The sequence below is a fragment of the Megalobrama amblycephala genome, linkage group LG7 (genome assembly GCF_018812025.1).
Source record: "Megalobrama amblycephala isolate DHTTF-2021 linkage group LG7, ASM1881202v1, whole genome shotgun sequence".
NCBI lineage: Eukaryota > Metazoa > Chordata > Actinopteri > Cypriniformes > Xenocyprididae > Megalobrama > Megalobrama amblycephala.
Genome location: NC_063050.1, coordinates 39,254,974 through 39,272,307, shown reverse-complemented (window position 1 = coordinate 39,272,307; position 17,334 = coordinate 39,254,974). Strand labels below are relative to the sequence as shown.

General features: G+C 37.2%; 1 protein-coding gene across 3 annotated transcripts in view; it reads left to right on the top strand.

The window, feature by feature from the left end:
- dlc1 (DLC1 Rho GTPase activating protein) overlaps positions 1 to 17,334 on the top strand; it is a 134,895-nt gene that overhangs the window by 94,410 nt on the left and 23,151 nt on the right. The window contains exon 1 of one of the 3 annotated variants that reach the window (XM_048197422.1): positions 13,178 to 13,518. The exons of the other annotated variants lie outside the window; for them this stretch is intronic. Within the exon in view, the coding sequence (XP_048053379.1) occupies positions 13,506 to 13,518 (13 nt within the window). The 5' untranslated portion in view covers positions 13,178 to 13,505. Of the gene's footprint in view, positions 1 to 13,177; positions 13,519 to 17,334 lie in introns of those variants that run through there. 3 annotated transcript variants of the gene reach the window in all.

Here is a 17,334-nt window from a genome sequence, read left to right as displayed (position 1 = left end):
AACATCGCTGTGGCTACTTTATCATTTGCTCTTATGTTGAACTCTTGATCTTTTTCTTTTTTCACCAGCTTCCACACGCTCACATCTACACAAGCACACACTCATACCCGCTTGTCTCTGCATGTGTCTGCCGACTAAAGCAAACCATCTGTAATCTCTTCTCTCCATGCATGACTAATTGAAAAAATATGAGCCATTATTTGGAGGTGGTGGGTTCATTGCCCACCATGCATACACATTTCTATGAGTGAGTGGTAATGCATGTGTTGCTTTTTCTGCACACATGTATCTAATGACAGCAACATTTGTTTCATTCGTATCTATACAATATCTCACAAGTGAACAGAATATAAACATTATTATCCAGACCATTAGCACAACTGCAAATGTGGTATTTCTTCTATACAACATTCAAGGCATTAGACATTCAAGGCATTAGATATCATGAACTAACAATTATTATTATTATTATTTATTTATTTTTATTTTTCCCGTAATATTTATTCATTCATAATCAGTGTTGGGGAAAGTTACTTTTAAAAGTTTTAAATGTGTTACAATATTGTGTTACTTCCTATAAAATTAACTAATTGTATTACTTAGTTACTTTTTATCAAAAGTACTGTTACATCACTTTACGTCACTTTGTCTTAATGGGACTGGGCTTGCTTGCTTCTTTTGTTTTTAATAACACAAGAAAAGTTTGTTTTTGTCAAATGTAAAGGCTCTTTCAGACCAAAAGTGAAATGAATAAGCCTCAGGCTAAAAGAAATGCAAATTCACACCTGTACAGTAGAGGGCACAGCTCAAACATTTTTGTCATTTTTGCTTATTTGTATGGCTGAATTGGATCTCTGAAGGTCAGCAGCAAAGACATTGGTTAATAAAGTGAGATTAAATACATAAAGTATATGTGTGTTAACATATGTAATTATTGCAGGTTTGCGTAATATTCTGAATTTGCATTTTACTGTTTTTATTAACTCTGTTTTTGTGAAACTGAGATGAGTAAATACATGCTCAAATTTAGTCTAAAACTACAATAACTATCATTTACACAGTGCACACAAATCCTCTGCACTTACTACACGTTCCATTATACTAAATATGAGCTCTTAGAACACTGTTTTGCCAATCGGATTAGAAGGGAACCAGTGGCGATTTCTTTAAGACTGCAAGGGAAGCTCGGCTTCCCTTATAATGTCACAAAATTAATGGTCAAATATGTACTATTGTATTAACATTTTATTGACTAAAAATGCGTTAGAAAACGTTCATCTCAAAGACGAGTTCGTTCAGAATCAGTTACATATAGCAGGTCGGCTGACTCGATTCCTTCTCATACATACATTCCCGCAGCGTCACAGTGCATTTCCCTATTGAAGCCCAGCGTCCATTGACTTCAATGGGGCTGCTTTGAACGGTTTTTTTCAGCGCTTCGAAACTAGACGGTCATTGGATAAACGCTGCGATTATGTCCCGCCCACGGACGCTCAGCGTCTCTGGGGGTGAATGGGAAGTGGGCTGGCCCGGACTCCGAGCTTCTGCGTGATGATTGGAGGGTCTGTCGAAAGACTGCATCTCCTTTTGACTGACAGCGATTCTGTACTATAAGGAATCACTGAAGCTATTCGCGCTCAGTCCCATCACGGATTTCTCAAGTTAAGTCGAAATAAAAACTGCTGCAACCTATTTCTTTGATATTTGCTTGGCGAAATTGCTTGATTTTCATCATACATTTCACACAATTATACACCACATTCCTTGTTTCAGTTTTACAGAGTTTAATATTTTTTTTTAGATCGTTCATTCATTCATTCCTTCCTTCATTCATTCATTCATTAAGCAGCCTAGCTCTGCTGGCCATTGAGAGGACACTGGTCAAGTCACTTGAAAAGACTCCTAGTTGGTACGACAGGGTCACAGACCATTTTCTTGAAAAGGAACGTAGGGCAGAATTTACTTTTAAATAAATAGACAATTTTATGATGTAGGCCGAAAATGAGCTTCCCCTCTCTGACAGACCAGTAGCCGCCACTGAAGGGAACTGTTGCATAATTATATTCTAAGTTCCTTTACTACTGCATGATTTGAGCGTGAGCCTTGAAATCCACCATCAGAAATATTTGTTTTAAATGAAGTATTTATCCAACACTAAGTGCTAAAATTCTGCTCCAGTCACAACGTACATGTTGTATTTACACTTTGAAACACAGCACACACTTCTACAGCAGATTTTAAAATACTTTATGTGGATTTTAAACTTTAAATGCAGTTGTTTCCCCAACTTAAAGTTAATTTTCCCAAAGTTCACTTGGCTTGGCCTTCAGTGGATTATGGGACATTTGTGAAGTTCAGTAGCCATTCCATCCATAAAGCGCAATAGTTATTATAGTTTCAAAGAGGCCTGTCACTTTCATTGTGGGAAAACTATGCCGTTCGGCCAGCTGAGAACACTCAAGTTGCAGCCGTCTTCTAATATAGCCTCATATAGCCAGGAATGTGAGAACAAGAGATGAAAAAGAGAACTAAAATGAAGTGCAGTAGAGATGTAGTGTGCATGTTCAGGGATGTTAGAGTTGCATTTGTCATTAATTCTGTGCCACTGGGGAAAAAAAAACACACAAAGCAACACAAGGGATCTCCAGTTTAATGAGTGAAGAATAGATGAACTTCAATCAGGGAAGAACATGTCTGACTGTTTCTTATTGAGGGCTTTCATAAAAGGTATAGTTTGTCATTATTTACATACCCTCATTTTGTTCCAAACACATTTGACTTTCTTTCTTGGCTAATTGGCCAAAGATGAAGTTTAGGTAGATTAGGAGACCAGCTTCCAAAACACAAAAGGCATTTCTCAATACTAAGTACGCCAAGTTCGGACTTGCGTCCTTGGGAGTTCGTACTTGGCAAGTTCGACTCAGGAGAAAGGACTCCTGAGTCAGTCAAATGTACAAAGTCAGTGCTCTAGCTACAATGGTAAAGTTAAATAGTCTAAATATATGAAGTTTTGAAACATCACTTTGCCCTCAGCCAAAACGATTTGTCAGGGAACAAATGATAGATTAATAAGACCAAAGATCGACCGTTAGATATACACAAGACAAATTATATCCTGTGTTTAACCACTACAGAGACATTAGAGTCAGCGGCAAATGTCAGGAGTAGCCGAGGTAAGGGTGTTCTCAGCTGGGTACATGAGTGTTGAGAGCCCGGTGATAGCCTGGATCTCACAACTCCAAAAATGTCAGATCAAATTTTCAAATAGGTGCTATCTTTATCAATTAACCACAGATTTGAGCTTTAAATCAATATATTCTCACCTGAAAAAATCTTAAAACTACATTTCATGACATAATAACAGTAGTATTTTTAAATTACGCGAGTTTTCTTCTCTACTATTGACACTTGTTGGTTAGTGCGAGATGCTCTCTGGGATACCTGGCTGACACAAGTCCACACAAGTCACCTCTCGATGCATCCTCGATAAAAGGGGGTGGATCAAGAGCACTTCCGGGGATTTGAACTATACTTGGCTAGATCAGGAACAGTACTTGATGCAGCGACTGATGACGTTTCACAAGTTCACAAGAACACAAGTACAGACAAGAACCCATATTGAGAAACGGCCAAAATAGGCTGGTCTTTTTAGCTTGGAAAAGTTCTTTTGTGACCAAGAAAGATGTTGTCTGTCTTGGTCACATTTACCATTGTTTGATGATTTTAATACAGTCATTTTAATAGGAATCGATATGATCAGGAATTTTGCAAAAGGGCCAAAGATTTCTGCACTCAGATTTCAACATGGGTTCGATTTGGTCTCGCAAATTCACTGTAAAAATTCATTTCTGTAGTGAACTAACAAACTTTGGACACTTGAATGGCTTTCATTGATGTTTTTCCACCGTTGAAACTGATTGAGCGAGATATGACCATTTCAGTAAGATGTACTGTATCTTTCAACATACCTTTAGATATTTACCTGTAGGGTAAATCACATTAAAGGGATAGTTGTAATATGTAATCATAATAATAAACTCTGGATTACTTTGGGAATGCCTAAAAATGTTGCATGTAAAGTTGTAAAGGACTCCTGTGGAGGACAGTGGTTTATTTGATTCACATCTTAATACAGTAGAAGGTAACGTATTTCTGGTGTACATGGCTAAGTTTGCCAAGACATACAGCCTAAATGTGGATTCAACATTATTATATTGTCAATATTGAATCATATTTATCAAATCTATCAAGTAAAAATGCATAAACATTATAATGTTCCTTCCCATAGTTGCTAACTTCATTAAAATACTAAATAGCCTGTAACCTTAACTGACTTTCTCACGCATATACAGTACTGTATGCTTGTTTCTTGAGTGAATGCCATGCCTGACTCATCTCTTCATGGCTGATGGCCTGTGAATACCACCTCTGTTATCGCAAAACATTTGTTGGCCATTTTCTGGACACGCATGTGGCATTGCAACACATGCTTAGGCATAAATCATCTTTCATACACTAGGACGTACATTCACCTTTTAACCCCCATTATGGGCAAATATTCTAAATCTCAGACTTGTCAAAATCCATTGACTCCATGTTGGAGAGAGTCTATCTCAGTCATCTCCCTCAGGGCCTCTTGGATTCCAGACAGCTTCTGAGGAGAGCCAGAAGTCCTCCATCTCTGCACTCTGTATATATCTCCATAACAGCTGTGTACACTAATGCCTCTGATACGCGTAAGACCGCTTAGCTCATGGAAAAATCAGGAATGGATTGGGGAGCTGCCAAAGCAGCCAGTTATAAATTACGTTACCTTCTGAAAATGTAGGGAAATTTTGCAAGTCAGCAAATCTAATATCAAATGTCCGTTTAAAATTATAGGGAGAGCTGAGAGTTTATTGCTGATTACATTGATAAAATTGAAGATTTGATTGCATATCCAGATGTTAGTTCAGAATTGTAGAAAATGGAAATAAATCAATGAATTCATGTTAAACTGCTGTTCACATGTTTGGAGTCACTAAGTTTTTTGTTTGTTTGTTTGTTTGTTTTTTTGTGAAAGAAAGAAATTATTTTATTCAGCAAGGTTGATTTCCATTTCAAATAAATGCTTTTTTTTTTTCTTTCTTTTAAATAAATCAACAGTGGTTTGAAAATTGAATGATATTGTGTGTCTAATAAAATAATGCTGTCTTAATGAGTTCATTCCTACAAGTTATATTGATCTGTTAATATTTGTAAACACTGGAATGAATCATGGCTATTACCTGTAACACCAAATTATTAGATGATTGGTAACTCTTTTACACTAAGGTCTCATTTGTAAATATTTGTTAACTATAACTTTGAGTCAGGGAAGATGCAGAAAGTGAGGTGTGGATCACTTTGCAGTAGTTTTATAGATTAAACAAGAAGGTAATTCAGAATGTGAAGATAAAGGCAAGCAAATGTAACAGCTTTTCAAACAAAGACAATAACCGACCATGAACTGAAGAAACCATGGAGTAACGCACAGGATAATGATTCATACAAGAAACATGTGGAGAACATAATCAGAAACTACAGTAACAAACAACAGAATAATTGGGAAATTAGGGCTGCGCTGAAGGGCTTAAACCTAGGGCTTAAACCTCCATCTCGTTCGCTCGGATGTTTGTCATTGCTTACTTTGCATGAGCGCCCACTACTGGCGGAACCCTTGCAATGTGTTTAAATGGAACACTCTAAGCCCTTGATCACTTGGAATTCCCAATGGAGCTGATTATTATTTACATTTTTTTCCCTTATAAATTTGTTTTACGCACCATTCTATAGGCCTGTAGGTATGCTTGGACTGTTTAAGAAAAATTACTCAAATGAAAATAACAATAAACTATAACAGTCAGCTTAAGGTAGCTACAAGTATTATGCAGTTAAATGAGTTGTGTGGGGTGGGGGTAATTTAAGCGTGATCTGCTGTGACGTCACAATCATGTTGCATTGTGGTCTATGGATCTATGGTAGACTCGCTCCCTTGGTCAAAATCAAGGGGTCAAAGTTTCATTCAAATATCTTCCCTCATCCCCCTGACGAAGTTGAACGCACTTCCAAATGGAGGCAGGGATTCCCCCAGGGGAAAGTGCTTAGGGAAATTTGCGAGTGTATGTCTAAAAGTGGAGTTAAATGCAGTCAAGGGGACTGAGGAAACAGGAAGAACACATGAACTGTAATGAAATTAAAATCAAAATAAGAGTCTTTGAACAAAAATAGTTGTGACATTAACTACATTAGTTAGCATGAACTAGGAATGAACAATTCTTTTAGAATTTATTAGTCTTATTAGTGAATGTTAATTTCAACATTTACTAGTATATTTTTAAGCACAAAAGTTATCTATTAACATCTATCTATTAGTCATGCACTCAGAACTTGACCAAACAATGATCAGTTGTATTTTTATTAACTAACATTAGCAAAGAAAATATATTGCTCATTGCTAGTTTGTTAGTTAATTAATTATGCATTAACTTACGTAAACAATTAAGAACTTATTAAACTGGATGATCTTACTTTTTTAAAAAAAAGACTCTACCCAATAAACAATTTTAATATTATTAAACACTCATTCGCACTTTGAGAACATTATTTTCATTTTTATTGAAAATGCAACTAAAGATGTTGAATTCCGCGTGTCTTGAATGGTCCAACCAGACATTGGTGGGCGGAGCTACTGTGTTTGCCAACAAGGGAGCTATTTGCACTTAGTGTAAATAGACACTCCGTAAAAATAATTAGATTAAAACTAATGAGCAAAAAATACAGATAAAGTGAACATTCATTCTGCGATAGCTGTTAGTTACAATACATATGTTTAATTTTTTTTTTTTTTTTTTTTTTTAAATTTTAGAATTTTGAAGTGTGTGTATGTGTTCAGTATGTGCGTCTTTGTTGTTGTCAGTGTAGACTTCACATGTTTGTGTGGAAGTGGAAGAGGCTGAGTAAGAACAGTAAGAACAGGGTAAGAGTTACCAGTGTGTGTTTGTGGCTTTTTCCTGTTTTTATCCTCTGGATATTAAAGCTGGCACATTCTGTACATACATATCCAGCTTATGTCTGATGAAATACAGTATGTACTAATGCACAAGGTCCCTATTTGTTTAGCATACACAATCACAAACAAAAATACATCAGCTTACTTCCACTGCTTAAATATGTGGCGTGTAGAAATGCTCACGCTCACACCTGCTCAGTTCTATTTCTGATTGTTTTGAGCCTGTGCTGGTTTATATATAGCTGATAATAACAATTGTATTCTTCTGTAGCTTCCCCCTTGTCTTACTTTGGGATTTACTCTTGTGGCCTGTTGTGAATGCACACAAATACATTCAAATGTTTATTTGCTACAGTCTTTTGTATTATAGAATAAGTACTAGCCTATATGAACTAATATAGCAAATAAACGTGTCACATTCACTCACATATAAATACAAATTTCTAAATTCTCAGCGCTTGTCATATTTCTGTTTCTGTGGAAGGCAAAGCATTGTGGGAGTAAAAGTAGCCTACAGGATCCGGTGAATTTCAGACAGTGCTAGGGTGGCGTCTCTTACATGCTCCTTTAATTTGCAATAGCACCCTGCTAAATATAATGTCCACAAAATATAATTTCAGTTCAGGCCATTTCCAGTGTCCTTTTCTGTGCATCACATTTTTAGCAGTTGGAAGTTTTTGCTCAAACCATTGGTGAAATTTTAAGCACAGTTAAACATTGTATTGGTTATTGGCGGCTGTCACAGTTGTGTTCATTTTGGATTTTGTTTTTGTTTGCACTGTTTTCAGCCTGAGTTTGTTGTCATGGTTATTCATTTGATCTTGTTATCCTGCAGAGATGGGCACTCGAGTTAGAGACTCGGGCTGCATCCGAAAACTGGAAAATGCTGCCTTCTGAGGACACATTTCAAGGTAGTAAGGCATCAAGGCACGTCCGAATCCAATGTTAGCTTCACTTCCTGTCTCATGAGATACCTTCCTCAGATCGATTTTTGAAGGAAGCATGGATGTATCCTTGGCTGCGTCCGAAAACCTAGGTAGCTGTCTTGCTGCCTCGCTATCTTATAAGAGAATGACTTGTACGGCAGCATTTGTGCATGAAGGTACCTCACAAAATTGATTTCGGACAGACTTCTGAGGCAGTGTAACAGTTTAATGATCTACAGCAATATAGCGCGAGCTTTGGTGAGAACTAAACAAATATTTAATTACTACAGTAGTAATTTCTCGATAGAAATGATATCAAAATTGAAATATGTTGGATGAAAATCGTACATTTATACACAAACTGAGCAGCAAACGCAACTTTCGGACGCCATCTTTATTTTTCTAGCTCAACTGTCACAGAATGGAAAGCACAGGATTGTGATATCAAAGGCAGGTTTATTATCACGTCAGATCAGCTAGACGCACAGAATGTGGAAAAACAATTAAAAACACCGGAACAACATCATCAAATTTTATGAGACATCGCATCCACAAAGCTTAGTCACATTAACTCACACAACTAACTATTATACAGTGGTGTAGCTGCATGGCTCATTTGAATTGCCAGCCTGTTAAAATATGAACAAAAATTAATGTGTGTCCATAAGAGAGATAGAAAGAGATGTTAATCCATTTATTACTTAAAGCTCATATTTTAACGTATCACAGTCAGCATGTGTTTTATATTGACATTCTTAAACATTCCGAAGTTTGATATTTTCTGATAATGACTGTCGTCAATAACGAAGCGGTATAACAAACTGCTGTATAACAAACCGTGACTCACTGGCGCCCTCTTGTGTCCGTTTAGCGACTGTGTTGAAAATGACTACTCGTGTTGCCAGGACGACTGTTTTGTACATTGTAATGGATTATAAAGCAAAAAACTGGATGTACTTTATCCCTTACATCATAGGACCTTAATTTCAAATAAAACAGATTATAGAAAGATCATATAATTTTTCTATATAATACAACTAGGATAAAATAGGATTTGATTATGAGAATTTATTTATTTATTATTTTTTTAATGACTCGAGACTCGACTCGGACTCGTGACAAAAGACTCGACTTGACTCAGACTCTAGTGATAAAGACTTCAGACTTGACTTGGACTCCAGATAAAAGACTTGTGAACATCTCTGTTATCCTGTTTCTATAAGTTCTAGTGTTTTCACTTTTGAGTTGTCCAGTGTCGTCTATGTTTGACTTGTGTTGCCTTATTCTCTTGGAATATATTATGAATACTATTATTAAACTCTGTTTGAAACTCTGAACCTTCATCTTCGTGTATTGATACAGTGCAAGTTTCTGACACCAGCACACACAAACTGTGGAAATAGTTCACCCAAAAATGAAAATACCTCACCTGTTGAGTAATAAAAACTCTGTCTCCACATCACCTTTATAACATTTCAAATCCCTCAGTTCTCATTGCCATTGCCAATGTTGATTCTTGTTTTATTACAAGCTCTGTCTTGTTCTCTTTTTGCCAGCAGACTCTCCTCTGTTCAGCATTTTTTTTTTAACTGGTGATTCCCTGGAGGTTTGAGATTAAGCCTGCTTCATTAACCTTTCTGGCTCATTGACAACTAACATGCCACTCCCACATGAGTCAAAGTAGCCCTAGCAACTTTCTCTGTTCCCGGATATGACGAGACATGCATGGGCGCGTGATGTGTATGCATTTTATGCGTGAAAACCATCCTGCTAAGTGTAAAATATAAATACTTATAATAGGCTTACCACAGTGAATCAGACAAAAACATGTTTTGAAAGAATGATTGAAAATGTATTCACTTGTTTAATTTTGTTCATTTTGAACAACAACAAAAAAAAAAGTTTAATAGTGTACCTTTAACAATGAAATGGTTTTATGTTGGGAGAAAATGATTGCCAGGGTGGGGTGAAAGAATAAGAGGTGCAGACATACAGATGACAGACAGAGATGGAAAAGAGGGATGAAACTGGTGAATCAGCTTCAAAACCACACACATCTCTCACTCAGTCTCTCTGGCATGTTTGAATGCAGTTGCTGAATTTCTGGAGAGTGAGGAATAAAGGCTGAGGTAGAGATTCCACAAGTAATGCAGTTTCCCCTTTAATAACCTCATAAGTTTTTCCTTGCGAGTCACACATTCTGCACTATTTTACAGACCTGGACAAGAGAAATTAAAGTATGCTTAGCATAGTAGACTAGAATGTAGTGTAAGCCTTTTGAAGTGCGAGAGTTGTTACATTTTCTTCATAAGTTGAATATGTAAGGCGGTCTAGCGAAAGCTAGATATTTTACTTTATAACTTTATACTTTATAAATATGGATATTTTTCTTACACAAATGCATCACTTCGCTTTAGAAGGCCTTTATTAACCCCTCGAAGCCATGTGTATAATGGATGGATGCACTTTCTTCAGCTTCATACAATTGTTGGTCCTGCTCACTGCCATTATAAAGCTTGGATGTGTCAGGATATGTATTAATATAACTCTGATTGTGTTCATCAGAAAGAAGAAAGTCATATACACCTATATGGATTGAGGGTGAGTAAAGCTTGGGGTAATTTTCATTTTAAAGTGAACTAATCCTTTAAAGGGATAGTTCACCCAAAAATGAAAATTTGATGTTTATCTGCTTACCCCCAGGGCATCCAAGATGTAGGTGACTTTTTTTCTTCAGTCGAACGCAAATTATGATTTTTAACTGCAACCGCTGCCCTCTGTCAGTCAAATAATAGCAGATTGCTTAGAACTTGCTTAGACAAATCCAAATCCGGCTCGTGACGACACATTAATGTCTTAAGACACGAAACGATCGGTTTGTGTGAGAAACCGAACAGTATTTATATCATTTTTTACCTTTAATACACCACTATGTCCAACTCCGTTCAGCTTCCGGTGTGTGAGGTCTGATCGCGCTCTGACAACGGAAGTGTTGTCTCGCGCTCATTGAAGTATATGGGCGAGACATCACTTCCGTCGTCAGAACGCGTTTTTTGACCTCACTAACAGGAAGCTGAACGGAGTTGGACATAGTGGTGTTTTAGAGGTAAAAAATGATATAAATACTGTTCGGTTTCTCACACAAACCGATCGTTTCGTGTCTTAAGACATCAATGTGTCGTCACGAGCCGCAGGGTTTAATTTGGATTTGTCTAAGCAAGTTTTATTTACTGTTATAGTTGAAGTTCCTATCCACTGCTATTATTTGACTGACAGACGGCAGCGGTTGCAGTTAAAAATCATAATTTGCGTTCGACTGAAGAAACAAATTCACCTACATCTTGGATGCACTGGGGGTAAGCAGATAAACATCACATTTTCATTTTTGGGTGAACTATCCCTTTAAGTGAGTATTAGGTCTCCATTCTTTGTCATCATTTTAATTGAACCAGCAAAAGGAAGTGAACGTGACTTTCTTTTGACTTCTAAAGCAGGAAGCTTCAGAGAGGACCATAAGATTGTTTGATCTCAATAAGAGCTCCTCACACAATAGAAGGTCTTGCTCTGCTGTGCAAAGCTAATGTTGCACCTATGAGCGTGCGTGCGTGCGTGCGGGAAGAGACGAGGATCAGGGACGCCTGTTGATGGGGCTTGTTGGAATTACCATAGCAGAACAGACTCATTGTCTTCCCCTTTCACAACATCATGTCCCACAATAGCGGCTTTCAAACGGCCCCACTACTTAATGAAGACCTCTAATGATATGCTAACGTCTCGCCGTTTTAATTGCAGTTTAAAGTAGTTAAGTACAAAACAATGTCGTACAGCCAAATGAACAGTAGGCTATTCAAACCCACTCTCACTTTTGGATGATTTGAATTTCTCGTAAAAAGAGAAAGAGAGACCATTTTAGATTGGATTAAATGGCTAAAGACAGGCAAGGACGTCGACTAGTAAATCAAAAATATTTTTTAGCAGACTTTATGAAGAGTGCGATTTATTTAAATAATTTAGTTTTGCGCGCATTGGTAACTACAGTAAGACGTTTCTTTATTTTAATATATCATAATTAGTTGGATATTAACAATATAGCCTAATAATAGCACTTTTTATTATGTTAATTAGTATTAATCGGACGTAAACCATCCAGGTAGCTAGGCTACTATTTAAAAGCATCTGTTAATCCTAAATCAATTTTCACTTTCTGTAACGATAGCTCCAGCAGCCTATGTAGTGACACTGGTGAAATTGAGAAGAGAACTGCACTTTCTCCTTTACTGCCAGTACAAGAATACTTAATAACATCAATAATAAACATTTCAGTTTATGGGATTTTATGTAGTTTTCAATGTTTGGTAAGATTAATGTAGCGTCGACGAATTCACTGTTTTGATCCACTGTTTTTGATTCATTAAAAAATGGAATCGGAAGACGTATAAAATGTACTTTCTATTTAGTGAATCGATAACATAGCCTATTATGTTATCGATTCACTAAATTGAAAGTAAAATTTACGGTGTTCCGTCTTGCACGTCCTGATTTCGCTGAGTTAGATGCGTTCCTGGGTCATCATATTTTGTTGATCCTGGAACAACATTCCAGTCTGAAAATTTAGTCTTAACCCTATTCCTACCCCTAAACCTAACCCTACCCATAAATTATCCCCAAAATCAGAGGGAAATGATAGATGAATAACACTGATGTAGAGGCACCAATTCATGATTTTAAGCCTAAACTTGACATAATCTGTAAACTTGTCCCTCAAATCTGATTGGTTGATTTGAATGTTGTTCCAGGATCAACAAAAATGTTGAACTCAGCAAAATCAGGTAATGCTTTCCGGCACGTCTTCATCAGTGTGCACAGGAACGGTTAATGCTGCAAACGTCATGAATATCATTGAATTCCTGTATTTAAAAATATATTTCTTATAATGCAAATTATGTCTTGTAATGTTTAATGTCTTGTTTAATCTTTAATTTATCTTAAACATTGTTATTTGCCTATTAACATTTCTAAATTGTATTATTTTCCTGTCACTAATTTTATTCTGTGCATAATTCTATGGTAGACTCTAACATGCCAATAAAGTAAGTTTTGGAAATTGAATGATAGCTCCACCTCCCCGTCTAGAGCAGCGAAAGCCCACCTGAGGCTGTCCTGGCCTGGGTGGGGAGGTGGAGCGTTCTCCCAGCCTCCCATTCCTAAACAGTGAATCAGTCTGTTCATTCACATTCACACGCGGGACAGTCTGTTCACAGGCGTTTCAAACACAGCTCTCTCGTGGAGTGAGGAATTTTTTTGCTCTGGGCAGACAGGAAAGGAAATCAGTCATGGATTTATTTTTTTGCTCTTTGGTCTTTGGACCTTCTATAAACGTTATTTAGTTCGGAGGAACTTTTTTTTCTTTTTTTGACTTATAGAATTTGCGAATTCACTTCGTAGGCTATTGGAATACTATGCGAGCTTCTCTGTAATGTTGGAATAAAACGAAGAGGACTCGTGAAGCATATCGCACCGGGACTCTCGCGATTTACAGAAAACACAACATGATCCTTACTCGTAAGTAGACCTACTTGTGTTTAATAATAACAACCCTGTTTAACTTTAAATCATATACCTTGTCTCTCTGTTGAGTTCTTTAGACGCAGTGTCCAATTCAGTGAATCACTTTTCATTGGTTTTAAACTTTTTGTGTCATTTGGTGGCACCTAAATCGAAATGGATTATTAGATGCCGCTAAATCAATCTATGAATGTCATATCACATATTAAACGACAGAAATAATCGTTTCGCTGGCTGACTTTAAGTAAATCTGACATTGATAAGACTAGTCATATTTTTAAGAGCTAGCTACATTTTGTTTATCTGAAGTCCATTATAGACTGTGCTTTTAATGGAAGTGGTAGTAGTTGCTATACTAATGCAAAACTGCTTGATTTCAGTAAAAATCCAATTGTATTTTGTATTTGCTGCTGTTGCATTATGGATTTACGTTCAACTTCAGCTAGCTTAATGTCTCTTTGGAAACTTGCCAGTTTTGGGTCATATAGGTTGCAAGTTCCAACCCTGCAGACTGCAATCCAGCTGTCACTATACTGAACCATTAGGATAGTTAAAATATTTCAGTATTATCTTCCAACAATGAAATGATTGTAATGGACATCATAAATAAATGCGCAAAACGTATTTTTATTGAATGTCATTTGAGGGTGCATTTAAACATGTTTTGTGTCAGAGCATGATTCGAACTGTTTAAGGTGTAGAAGTGGATATGGTAGGCTATGTTAAATATTGAATGATGTATTCCGTTGTAGATTTTAATCTCTTCCTTAAGTTTAGAGTTGCAGTTATTTGGGTGGTGCGTATGATACGTTTCACGCGCTGCCGGCGCTCCAGGCTGTCCGATAAGTAGCCTAATCTCCCCTCGCGCTCCCCGACACGTCTCCATTGGTTTTACGTTGATTTCACATAGTTCGGAGATAGTGTTTCGTCATTGTTGTTTGGCGCTTTCATTCATTCAGTGACTTGAGGAAGGTTGTGCTTAAATCTGGCATTGCCAAAGAGTGCGCTGTGGTCCTCTGAAGGCGCATTCGTGTATCTTTTCTTCTGCTGAGGGGTGGCTGTCGGAACCATATTTTTACATGTAGGCTAAGTATAGTGGTGTTTTAAAACAGAGTTTTAGTAGCCAAGACAAAAGACAAAGTTAGATTAAAAGCTAGCCAGAATGTGCTAAATAGACACTATCAGAAGTAGAGATCACCTGAGGAGGTAACCATAGCAACAGTGCGCTGCAGCTGCTTGAGCGTTTTCTGTAGGATCACTGTAGGACTAATACAATAATAATAATAATAACAATAACAATAATAAATATTAGTAGCGACATTGCCTCATTATTTATAAATTTACACATCACAAATCTAAATCTAATTAAACTAAACTTAAAAAAAAATAACATGATTAACTAATTTAGAGTTTACATTGCAAGGGTCACCAAAGGACAATTTGGTTTCCTCAAGATGAAATAAAGTTTGTTCTCCTTTTTACTGAGAGAAAATTAAGCCCCCTTAAAGTCATTGAATAATTCACATAGGCCCACATGACTATATATTAACTCATAACTATGAGAATTTTACTCAGTTGATAAATTGATCTCAGATATTTTGCCATGCTCAGAATCGCAACCTCTTTTTAGCTTTTTTGCAGCATTTTAAAGTATATATTATGTTGTTGTAGGAGGTTCCATGTCTCTTTTTTTCTCTCCCTAAGCAGAGGTCGATAAACTTGGGGTCATGTTAACTCCAGATGATAAGGCAGTAAGCAGGTCAGTTAGAAGTCAAAGAAAAGAATGTCATGCTTAAAACATGTCACTTTGAAGATGATATGCATGCACCACCTCATAATCTAAGGTCATGGTTTTGGTGAACATAATGGACTCGCATAAGTAAAGAGCCTTGAAACTCATACACACATTCTTAAATGCTCCACATGGCTCCCAAATCCATTGAAACCTTCAAATTAAAAAAAAAAAATTCTGGGAGGTTTTCGGCCACAAATCTCCTTTATTGCCTCCTGAGAACTGTCTGACTGCTAGGTTTTCATCTATAAAGGTAAAGAATAAGTTTGTGTATACGAAGCACTCAGTAATATTAGATGAGGGTCTTTCTTTCTTCACCTCTTTAAGTAATCTTTTGATCATAGATGAAATGGATAGGGTGACATATCATTGAGCATATCTAATCATCTGACCTGAGATCAGCCTTGCGTTACACAAAGTGGCCAGTCACCAGACCTGGCCAAGCTGGCTCTAGGTCAGTGATAGCTAATGTTTGAAAATCTGTCAGAGAGTCCAAGACAGACATAAATGGACCCATCTGGCAAAGTGTGTGTAGGTGGCTATAGGATAGTGGTGTTGAGTGACTGTGATAATGGTGTAACCCCATGATGATCATGATCCCCTGTGTTTGTGACCAGATGGAGGGGATCTTCTCATTTTCAGAGCTACCTGTCTCTCACTCTCTACCCCCATATGTCTGTATAAGGCCATGCCAAAATATTATATGCGTGATCCTCAACAAATGATGTATGACTGCTCTTGATCTGCAGATTTAAGGTTTATGTGTGGAAAGATGAATGATAAAGAGCTTAGTGTCTTGGAGGGAATTTAGCGAGTAGGACATCAGGTCACATGAAACATTGATAAAATTCCTTCTAGTTCCGCTCAAAGACAAATATTGATGTTTGTGTGCTGTTCATTTGAAACAAGGACTCTTTAACTAGAATAGCACAGCTTCAAAAAGCCTTAAAAATGAACCCACATACACTTTGATCCAGGAAATGATATTTCATTTGGGTTTGCTCTAATAATGTAAGGTTCTTTATTGGCATTGAGTGTTCCATGAAGAACCTTTCCATTACACAAAAGGTTCTTTATAGTGGAAAAGAGCTCTTCATATTAAAATGCTCTTCACACTAAGCAAAAAAAAAAAGGTTCCTTTAAGAACTGACCGCAGGTTCTTTGGGGAACCCAACATGTTTCTTTTATGGCATTACTGTAGAAACCCCCTTTTGGAAACTATCTTTAAGAGTGTTGGATTCTGGTTCCATAGTAGAAAGGTCTTTCTACACAAACTCGCTTGCGCACACACGTATTCATATACACAGGTTCCACCTCCTCCCTCCCATGCTGAGGAACCATCGGCCAGCGATTGTGAGAACTTCCTGTGACAGGAAAAAGAGGACGAGGAGGAGAGAGAAGAGAGGAGGAAGAAGAAAGGGAGGAGGAAGGGTAATTTTAGAAGCATCAAAAAAGGTCCAGCTTGCAGGAATTCAACTTTAGCCGGGTTCATAGGACGTTCTCCCAAGAGATTACGCCTGTCTGTCTTTCTCCTGGCCTGGAGGCTGTAGTCTGCCTCTTTGTCTTGTCTGTCTCTTTTTTTATTTCCCCCTCTCTCATCAACATATATCAAAAATGTTCATTCATTAGATAAAAACGGAAGCATTAGGTGGAGACAATATTGTATGTTTTGATTAAATGAGAATGCACAAAGGCACATGTTTCTTTGACGGATGCCGCCTAGACATCCTGTGTGCTTGAATCAGGTCACCGTGGCATTGCAGAGGTCACAGGTCATGCATTCACTATAGGTGGCTGGCACCAATATATGAAACAGATGGATTGTAGATTAAGGCTGGTGAAGAGAGGAAAAGAGATGGGAGGGGTGGTGATAACTGTTGGCTCCCTTGTATTTGCAATGTTTTACAATACTAAATCAAAACTATTTGATAAAAGAACATGGTTTTCAGTAACTTTGTTGGTGATCTGATGTGTTTTTTGTTCTACCAACAATATTTATCTAGTAAATATTGTATAAAATC